Raw genomic sequence first — 11323 nt, 5'->3', positions numbered from 1 at the left:
CTGAACTAATCTAACTGAACTTTTGTTCTGAAAGACGACGACCTTGAATATGTTACAGACATTTGGGCGAAGAAGGACACGGACAAACAGAAGCACAAACTTTAACAGATATGTATTGGACTTCGATTGTCTTATCAGAATTATCTGTATTTGATCATATTATTTATCACTTGTCTCTTTTATTAAAAATTTCTGTTAATCATATCTTTATTTTGCTGGTCACGCATCATTCATGTTTAACATATTTCGCTGACAAAACCAATTCTGTATTATATAACACGATTTCCATGTTTATTGTACATAACATTTGACTTTACATCTCTTTGCTCAGCCGACTGGACGTCGTGAGACTAGGCGACCACAACCTGAGCCAGAGTGACGTCACTCCCTTGGACTTGAGAGTCGCCGATAAGATTGTCCATCCAGGGTATCGCCCTCCAGCAGCAACTCACGACCTCGCTCTTCTGCGCCTTTCCTCGAGTGTCACCTTCACGGAAAAGGTAAAAGGATAAGAGGGAGGGAAGGAGGAGAGAGTGATGGGAGAGGGGATTTGAAGGGAAGGGGAATTGTAAGGCGATAAGGCATAGTGTCGAAGTGGTTTAATGTAGATTTAGGTAAGAAATGTAACCTTGCTTTTAGACTTATATCAGGCATCCGGCTTGTGTAGCCAACAGAAGCTTTTGATACATTTCAGACTTCAGCTTGTAACTTGGCACGTTAACATCACTGGAGCATGGTATATATTCTGTCAGGCAACGATAGACAGACGAAACTGCAATTTGTATTTTTGTTCAGCTTTTCAAATCGCACCCATATAGCGACTCGGACACCACTAAAGTTATTTGTACTTATTATGGAATAAGTATGTGTTACTTACATATATTATAGTAATCAGACACAATTAATACATATATTACAGTAATCAGGTAACCGGACAGCTCATAACTATGTCTAATGCAACATATATCCTTATAGTTAGGTTAGATTTTAACGTAGACAATAAATTGCTCACCTTGATGCTGGAGATCTGCTTGGCGTTCAGCTAATTACCGCTAGCGGATCCAAAAAAAGTTCATGGGGGGTGAGGATGGGGCACCAATTTTCATATTATACACACGCGCGCGCGCGCGCACACAGACACACACACACACACACACACACACACATATATATATATATATATATATATATATATATATATATATATATATATATATATATATGATTGCGTGTGTGTAAATTTATATGTATATAGTATTTATATCTGCAAGTAATAGAGTATCCTACTGGTTTGGCAATAAAAGAGGTAGAGGGTAAGTGACTTTTGTAAAAGCTACTGGAAAATGCTAGCTTTACATAGTACTACTTCTGTCGTATCATTGTATAGTAACATTCAGCTTTTACGTAGAAATTATGAAATGGACAGCAATCGCCTGTTCTATCAGGAAATACCGAAACCATTATTATTATTGTTAAGATTATTGTTATTATTTATGTAATAGATTTCCCCCCATTTTTGTATTGCTCAATTATGTTATTATTGAATAAAATCTTCCTGTCTATAAGCTTAAATTCCAGTCTTACACAACCGTTTGATCTTATCCAGTTCACCGTACCTGCACTAACGGTAGTCGTCATGAGAAGCATTAACACATTTATGATATAAATATTATTATATAGTGCTACTTTCAAAATGCATATATCCCCTCTTTGACTGTATAAAATGTTATATGTAGAGTTTTGCAACATTTTTTCAGATTCCTTAGTTAGTTAGAGTTAGGATGTTTAAAATGTGTGTTCAGATTTCGCATAACATAATGTAAAAGAATATATAACGCAGAATGTAGAAAGAGAGAGATTATCTTTGTCCGTTCGAAGCTAGAGTTGTTTCAGTAACTGTTCATCGCCTCGAGATTAGAGTAACTCTGACATCTCCGTTTGCTTTCCTAATCTGTCAACACATTTGATTAGAGACATCGAGGTCTCCGTTGTGTTTTGGGAATTCTGTCGTCACGTCTGGTAGGGACTTTTGCTTGAGTCTGTTTCGATCGGGTACATGTCTTTGTTGAACTGACTGGTTTCATACGTGTACATCTGCCAAAACCACGTGTAGATTTCACGATTTTTTCTGTAAAGTTGCGTCATGTTCGAAGCTTCTAGAAGCATTGCATCATCTTTCTCATTGCCCAAAACGTTTTGTGCCAGATCCACTGCCCAGCTCTTGTGCAAAATGAAAGCAGACAATATAGGCTTGGGATTCCTGGCATGTAGATCTCTCTCTCTCTCTCTCTCTCTCTCTCTATCGCACGCCACTTTTGTTAACGTAACGTAAATTGGTCAGTCGTAACTTTTGGATTTCAGATTTGATATTTCTTAGAGTTTATTTAGTATTATTTAGTGTTTTTGTGGAATCTGAATAAACCTTATATTAGTGTGTAACGGAACCTATTTTTGTGAATTGTGGTGAATTTTTGAAACAAGCTGCAGCAAAGTAAAGTGTTATATTTTTTATTAGTTGCAACTAATAACCAATGGTTAAGATTGTTTAGAGAACTAATAACTAATAGTTACAATGGTTTGAATGAAAAGATTTACATTTTTACACATTGCAAATTTTTGTGTTTTGTGTTTGTTTCACTTGAAGTGCATTTATCCATTTTCTTATTGAAGTGTTTATTTTTGGTGCATTTATCCATTTTCTTATTGAAGTGTTTATTTTTGGTGCATTTATCCATTTTTTTATTGAAGTGTGTCTTTTTATTTTATATTCTGTGTGATTAATACTTTTTGCAATTTTGGTATTTTCCACATTTTTTCTGTGTTCTCATTTGCAGTTTCAAATATTACCTAACACTTTTGAATTTTGATTGAATTAATTTTCTTGAATTTTGTGATAAATTAATTTTGATTTAATTTTACTTAATTGATTCAATAATTGATTAAACTTTACTTTGTTTTCAAGTAACAGTAGTTTTCCCTGATATTGTGAATTTCACTTATAAATTTTGAGTTTAATAATAAATTTTTGTTTTTAAAACTTTTATAAGTGTTTTCATTTATTAAACCAGTATATTTATATATGATTATATTTAATTTAGGTAGATACATAGAGTGGTAATTGATCTGTTTTCCTTCAATTTAATTGAAGTGACTTAGAACCAGGGAAGTACTTAAACTTCTGAAATCAGGGAAATACTTAGACTTTTAAAGTTGTTGATGGAGTGATGCCCTTTAATTAATTTAATTACTTACAAGATTACCTCACACCTGTTTTGATGAACTTAGTCTGATTTTCTGCAATACTGGTATGTTGTTAAGGGATCACTGTTCCCTTTAGAGTATTCAGTCGTTTTGTACCTGTGATGAGGGTTCAGGTGTCTGGCTGTCGTGAGGTAACAATTAATGAATGGTAAGTGTAGTAACCAGATACTTGGCACTTCGTCACAATATATATATATATATATATATGTGTGTGTGTGGTGTGTGTGTGTGTGTGTGTGGCAATTCCGGTCTGTTTGTTTGTTTGTTTGGATGCTATGCACCCCAAGACTATGAAAGCTAGGGGTACCAAATTTTTACCATAGCCTCCCCTCCCCCCCGGAATGGTTTTAGTCAAAATCCGAGATTCGAGGGCCGTTTCTAAGGGGGTCCCAACCCCCGTTTTCTTTTATACCTCTCATTTTTTCACAACTTTTCGAGTTGAGGCTAGGTCTACCAAATTTTTACCATAGTCTCCCCTCCCCCAAAGAAGGATTTAGCGAGAATGGAAAATTCGAGTGCCATTTCTAAGGTGGTCATAACCCCTCTTTTTCATACCTCATCATTTTACGAATATATATATATATATATATATATATATATATATATATATATATATATATATATATAGTGTATATATATATATTATATATATATATATTAATGAAAAAGAAACGCCTAAAAATGTACTTAGCTTACCTTATTTTCGTGGATTTGAAACCATAAGATCAATATTTAAATCGTTTAATGTTAATGTAGTGTTCTCTTATATCAATACCATTAAAGATATGCTAATTAAGAATAGTCCTGTAACAAATAACAACATCATTTACAAAATTCCTTGTAAGGATTGCCTATCGTTTTACGTTGGTCAGTCAAGTAAAAATTTATGTGTACGTATTAAGCAGCATATGTATTCAGTTAGAACAGCCCAGACTTCAAATGCACTGGTTATCCATCTGAGTGAAAAATCTCATTGTATTAATTGGGGTGATACCTCGGTAGTTGCTAGATCTAATGATTATGTTTCAAGAAATTTACTGGAATCGGCAATTATACAAATCACTAATAAAAACAACCTAAATCTTAGTCTGGGAATGTACCATTTGGACCCATATATTTGTAAGATGTTTATGAAGGACCTTAAAATAAATGAACAACTAATGAATTAGTCCCACATGTATATAGTTATTATTTCTTTCTCTCTGTCTCTGTCTCTGTCTCTCTCTCTCTCTGGTTCGATATTTTCTCTCCCTCTTTCTCTTGCTCGATATATATATATTTATATTTTCTTTCGTCTTTTCATTAATAATAATTTTTTGGGAAAATTTGTGTAAAAATTCGTGATATTAAATTGTATATGCTCCCGTGTTTTTTCAAAATGTACTGTTTTCTGGGAGAATCACTTGTTTACTGCGTGTATCCTTCAAGGTGTGGCTACCCTCAGGCGGCTCCTCCTTTCTGTAGAGTGAAAATCGCCCTTATTGCTTGCTAATCTTGTAGTGTCAGTTTGTATATTAAGCTTTCTTTTGACTATGTTGTTCTCTGTAAAATCAGTTTGCCTCAGTAAAGGGTCCGAACAGGACCGAAAGTACTTGGCTATCTCGCTTTTTCATTTTTTCCTTTGTGGCAAAAAAAAACTATTTAACATAGCATCACGTTTTATATACTTCGTGATCAAGTTATTCCATATATATATATATATATATATATATAATATATATATATATATATATATATATGTGTGGTGTGTGTGTGTGTGTGTGTGTGTGTGTGTGTGTGTGTGTATATATATGTATATATAGAAAAGTGCAATTCACTGCTTTTTGCAGATCTCACCAATATGTCTGCCGTGGGTGCAGAAGGAGTCACCCAATCTGGAAGGCAGGAAGCTCAGTGTTACCGGATGGGGAGCGACATCTTTTGGTAAGAAATGAAAATAGATTTTATTTGTAGGAAAATGTGTACAATAGGCAACGAACAATTACCGTAGTTTCTCAATTCATTGTTCGTTATGGAAATATTGCCATGTGCAGGTGCCAGATCATTTACTTATCAATAAATAATATTTCCTTTCAAAGATAGCCTATTATACTTGAAATAAACTAAATTAGAATTGGGTATATTCACTTGACGTATCAAAGATAATAATTATGCAAATTAATTAAAATATACACCCACGGATCCACGAATTCTAATTTTATTGTCAACTAAGGCTTCGTGGCAGCAATGGCATAAACATTTGGAAGTTTGCTTTGCTGCCGCTCGAGTCATGACCCAATGTATCGTACTGCACTGGGGTATTGTTAGTTCGTCACCTGCAGCTGATGAATAATACATTAAGCCTGTCAATATTCTTTAATAGCAAGAGCAAAGTGTAATTAAACTAATTTTATCCTTTCATCAAAAAGATAATTTGCATAACGCATTTAGTAGACCTAAATTTGACTTCTGATTTTGACATCTAATTAGCCTAGGTATATTTCCAGCAACATACTCTCTCGGATAGGTAATGTGAATGCATATTTAAATCAACAATATTAGCCTGCATTATTTGATTACTCCCGTTATTCTTTTTTATTGGCCATGTTCTCCTCTCCTTTTTTTTATCCTTTTCACTATTGCTTAACATAATTTACTCAAACCTAGCTATCTTATGTCAAAAAGCCATCATAAGAAATCAAACGAATACAATTTGGTCTTTTTTTAATCTAATTCCTTGCATGCCATCCTGCTTTATCCGCACACGTTGTAAAGCAGTGAGAGTCAAAGCTGACGAATGCATTAAGACAAAAGGCTTACTTTCATAAAAGCATTCTTGGGTTAATCTTACTGTGGCTATTTATTTCTTCTAAATGAAAATGGATTAAAATTAGTTTCACACGTACGCCTAGACCTACTGCCATAAACATATTATAAATAGCTGAAAGGATAGGATGGTGACTCCCACGTTTAAGTCTATTTCAGATATTTTTTACAATAAAAACCTACTGCTGTAATCATGGGTTGTTCTTTGATAGCTGCAACAATCATATTGTCTTGCTCTCTTGTGGTGCCTCGAGGAGTTCCAATTTTAGGCCTATTTTCTAAACTTTGGACTTCTCTAAACAATTTGATTCATCTATTATGATTCTGTTCGGTATATTAAGCCTTCTTGATATCTTTCTAACAGCAACTTACACCAAATGTGCGCTAATTGTCACTCACTGAGCAGGGAATGTTTCTTTTAAATGATAAATGACACAGTAACATTCGAAAACAATAGAGTGAGGTCGCATGGTTCACACTGTTAAGGTTATCAAGATTTTCTGTAAAATCTAACAAATGGAATCGTTTAACTACCATGAGCTTTATACTGAAATGATAATAAAAGGACTATGTTTATGTGACACTACTAGTGATAGGTGCCTCCTATCTGTTTAGTAATCCAAGTCATTGGTTGTGACATGACGTTTTTTATAACTTCGTTTCGTTCTCGTCAATTTTTCTCTATGGAAAATTATATAACATGATGTTTTAAAGATATCAGTGACAGTGTTTAATATCGTTACATAAGATTTCTTCCATCTTCGAAAAGAAAAATAGATTAATAAGGCATGAATCGTGCGTCAAGCAGGTGAACGAAAAATGATGAAACTCTGCCAATTCTAATGTGCAAGAGTGTACCCATTGATAAAGCATTTGTTTACACTCGTCAAAACGATCTTCCGCAGACTTAGTACATAGGCACCCATCCGAACGGAGCAAATCTTGGTGATGAAGATCATATGTCAAATTAAAAAATCAAAGTAAATGACATTACTTTATAATTTTACGTTTTCATCTTGATAATTCAAAATGGTATTTTGCATACAAACACGTGTTCTACATATGTAATGTGTAAGTATGCGTGAAACCAACACAAAGAGAGAGAGAGAGAGAGAGAGGAGAGAGAGAGAGAGAGAGAGAGAGATTCCTCCGTTGCTATTGCATGTTCTGTAACTGTACTATTTAGTTAATCTAAACGAAACAATAAAAAAAAATAGGCAAGAAACAAATTGAAAAATAATGGAACATATATACAAAGAATAACAAGCAGAGTACTCAGAGTTACGTGGGAAGATTGGACCAGTGAAAAGAAGACGATAAATTTTCTTCTTGTATATCAATAATCCATTGTCTTGGGAATTCTGCGAAACGGCGCATGCGTTTTGCAAAGGTGTGTGTGTGTGTGTGTGTGTGTGTGTGGGACTATATTGATTTTCATTTCCAGAAAGTTTTCCATTACTGCTCAGTACATGTGGGAAGAGAGCTTGCAAAGTCTACGGGGGTTTCACTCCTTTCTTGAAGTAAATTCTCAAGTACGTTATAGTGGTCAACGCTGGTTGTTTTTTTAATTTTTTTTTTAAAATGGTAATCTCCTTTGTATTTTTGTGACCTAAGCTACTGAAGTTACTAAAAGAAATTATGTTTTCTATGAATGAGAATGATACAAGTGACATTTTGTATGAAGGACTTTAGACCTACTATAATTGAATCGTTTCAATCAAAACCTGTTTAGACCTTCATTCATAAACTGAAGAAATAATAATTTTATATGATGTTTTTCATACGAATAATATTTTAATTCGCATTAGGAGGGGAACTACTCAATATTATAAACTTTGTACTGGGCTGCTCATAATGATTTCAATGTTTTTAGAAAGGCTATTTTGCAAGTCTGTTTTTTAAACTGGCCAATTGACTTTTTAAGTTGCAGTTCATATAAAGTCTTATTTGATAAGGTAATTAATTTTCAGCATAGGTTTCCTAGTGATGTCAAATCATCACCAGTTTAGCAGAAACTGTAAAATAGGGTTTTATTTTTCCATATTATAGTATATCCCTTAGACGCTTGATAAGGCCTGGAAGAAAGAAAGACAGTCAACATAAGACGGAGAAATTCGGTCTGTTTATCTCACCCTCTGATGAGCAATTGGATTGTAATCGCCATTCTTCCCCTAAGGTAGAGGCAGGGTAGACAACAAGAGTTTATTCCGTTATTTAATTCAGAGTTGAGGAAAGAAAATGTAAAAATGGAGGAAAAGCGACGGTGGTGATAGAGCGATAGGAACTTGCAGGAGAAATTCCCAAGAAAAGGACGAAGTAGAGAATTCCAGAGTTTTATCTTGATGGAAAAATTATCGTTATCATTAAACAGAAGATGAAACCTATTCGCAAGGAACAAGCCCACAGCAGCCGTTGACTGAAATTCAAACTTCCAAAGAATATGGTGTACATTTAAAGGAAGTAACGGAAGGTAACGGGAAATACAGAAAGACGAGCTCAGTCATTGGAAAACCAGATAAATAAACAAATTAATTACGTCATTACCGCACCGATTACTTTGCTGACATCAGCATAATATCCCTCAGATCAGCAGGCTTGTTATCTACGCGTCACCTCCGACTCCGAGGTGCTTGTACTAAACATGGCGGAACCTCAATTGGACGCCGTGTAAAGTGCTATCCCCTCAGGGATCAGAGTATTATATGCACCCATTTCTATATAGTATCGTCGACAGATTAAATTAATAAACGATATCTTTGATCCCCGACGGGTTAATCCTATTTAACTTCCGCCACGTTTAGTACTATAGTACATTCACATCAACCGTGCATTCGATGTCTAGGTCTGTCCCTTACGACGCTCCTGATAGGCCATTGATAAGTCAATCACAGGGGTGGAAACTCTCAGTCTCTCGAGAGAGTTCAAATAGGCAGGATGTATGTTCCACCTCTCCTGAAAGACGTATCACTCAGGAGAGGTGGAACATAGATCCTACCCATGTGAGCTCTCGAAAGAGACAGAGAGTGTCCAGCTCTGTGATTGGCTTATCAACAGCCAATCAGGAGCGTCGTAAGGGACTGGCCTAGACATCAAATGCACGGTTGATGTGAATCTACTTATAGCACCTCGGAGGTGACGCGTAGATAACGAGGCAAAGTAGCGCCAGCAGAAGAGTATCTTGAACATTATCAGTAAATTAAAGCATAAAAGTATACCTACTCGAACTTGCATTGCCAAGCAACTACAGGTCATTGTTGGTTATGAAGCCCCTGCCTGTTGTGGATGTAACTGGTGCTAGCCAGAATTTTAAAAGCACTTTTCATTTCCTTCCTAGTGCTCATGGTCATACCATCACGTAATATGGAGATTAGGTTACGTGCGTCGGTATGTATATTAGTTGCCTAAGCACACAGACGGTTTAGGGAAGTAGTTCTTTTATGCAGACACTACACACGCATATAATATATATAGATATAATATATATATATGTGTGTGTGTGGTTGTGTGTGTGTGTGTGTGTGTGTGTGTATGTGTGTCAATTCCATATGATTAACGCCTCTACGTTACGTGTACATCTGTGCAAATAAATTAAGTGACAAGAAAACATTCAGTAAAAAAGAAAAAGCGAATAGGCATTAAAAACATTTCTAACGCCGGTTTTATGTTACCAAACGTTTGCTTTCATATCTTCTTAATTTCATTTTCAAAAAGAGTTTTTTTTTTCATTTTGCGTCTAATCTCCAGCAGTGTTATGACACTGATTCTTTTTCAAAGTTATTTTCAGTAGCCACTTTCCAATCTCCACTCACTATTTTTCTTTGATATTATATTTTGTACTTCTTTAAACGTCCTTTTACGACACCTTTATAATCAAAATTAGGTTTTCATTTGATATTTTTCTTAATATCGAGTGTCGTTACTCTGCTTTTTTTTTCACCCTTTCTTTTTCACTATTTACTTTAACTATTTCTTCGCTCCCTTATCTTACCCTGTTAATTATAAGTCCTCTCTTCCACTATCTTTTTTTTTTTTACTTTATGTCTTCTATTTATTAACCATGGGGTAGGTACTCTTATTCATCTCCTTTATCCTTTATTCTCCCTCATTTTTAAAATGGCGCGTAAGTCCTTTTGCCGTCATTAACGTCTGTTTTCGTCTGCCTTTCCAGGCGGTTCCATGAGTGACGTATTAAGGGAGGTGGTCGTGACGGTGTTTCCCAACAGTGACTGTGATGTCCCCTACAGTACTCTTCGGGATTACAATTTGAGGTTAGTAATAATATATATTATATATATATTATATAGTATATATAATATATATATATATATATATATATATTTAAAAAATCACAGTAGATGCACGTGACTTCATAAATAAGCGAATACCACGGGAAAATGATAGTCCAGAATCCAAGCGCTTTCGTCTTTACTCAGACATCGTCAAGGAGCTCCTTGACGATGTCTGAGTAAAGACGAAAGCGCTTGGATTTCTGACTATCATTTTCCCGTGGTATTCGTATATATATATATATAATATATATATATATATATATAATAATATATATATATATATATATATATATATTTCTTCTTTCTCGCCGTTATCCTTACAGTAAGGGTCGATTGCCTGACGCGCCTTTCCTTACATCAGGCATGATTTATTATTTGGCAAAGGGGTTTTACGACCGCATGCCCTTGCTGTCATCAACCACAGTTATTGTGCGGTGGGCCTCGCCTTTGACTCAAAAGTCCATCTGCAAGGCAGCAGTTTCCACAGTTATTGGCGGCTCGCCTAACCTTTTATTAAAATGTAAGACTGCAAAGCAGCAGTTTCCAGAGTTATTGGTGGCTGTCCTTTTAGTCGCCTTTTACGACACAGGACCTACAGTGGTAGTATTCTTACACCCCTACCATAGGGTGGATATATATATATATATATATATATATATATATATATATATATATATATATATATATATAATATATATATATATATATACACACACACACACACACACACGCTTATCCGCTCCAAGGAGTCGAACCCGAGTCACTAAGAAAATGCATCTTGTTTTGATTTTATCTTTTCGCTCATTTGCCAGAAGAGCGGCACGACTCAAAAAAAATGCATTTTTTAAACTATTGACACAAGCAGATCGCCCCTTTATTTGTTCCATATTGTCGTAAAAAGTCTTATTTGTATTTGTAATACTAACCGCTAGAGGGATGTGACGGGTCACTATTACACTATAGAGGAT

The 11323-nt window shown here is 35.0% G+C and overlaps 1 protein-coding gene across 6 annotated transcripts in view; it reads left to right on the top strand.

The window, feature by feature from the left end:
* LOC135219190 (venom protease-like) overlaps positions 1 to 11323 on the top strand; it is a 47854-nt gene that overhangs the window by 10093 nt on the left and 26438 nt on the right. For 3 of the 6 annotated variants that reach the window (XR_010315387.1, XM_064255742.1, XM_064255741.1), the window contains exons 6-8: positions 332 to 500; positions 5091 to 5184; positions 10235 to 10334. Coding sequence is in view for 5 of the 6 variants with exons in the window: in XM_064255742.1 (XP_064111812.1) it covers positions 332 to 500; positions 5091 to 5184; positions 10235 to 10334 (363 nt within the window). In the remaining variant the exon portion in view is untranslated. The remainder of the gene's footprint in view (positions 1 to 331; positions 501 to 5090; positions 5185 to 10234; positions 10335 to 11323) is intronic. The other 3 variants (XM_064255743.1, XM_064255745.1, XM_064255744.1) reach the window with 1 other exon arrangement.

Source organism: Macrobrachium nipponense, chromosome 1, assembly GCF_015104395.2.
Source record: "Macrobrachium nipponense isolate FS-2020 chromosome 1, ASM1510439v2, whole genome shotgun sequence".
Classification (NCBI taxonomy): domain Eukaryota; kingdom Metazoa; phylum Arthropoda; class Malacostraca; order Decapoda; family Palaemonidae; genus Macrobrachium; species Macrobrachium nipponense.
This window is presented reverse-complemented; position numbering and strand designations above follow the sequence as displayed.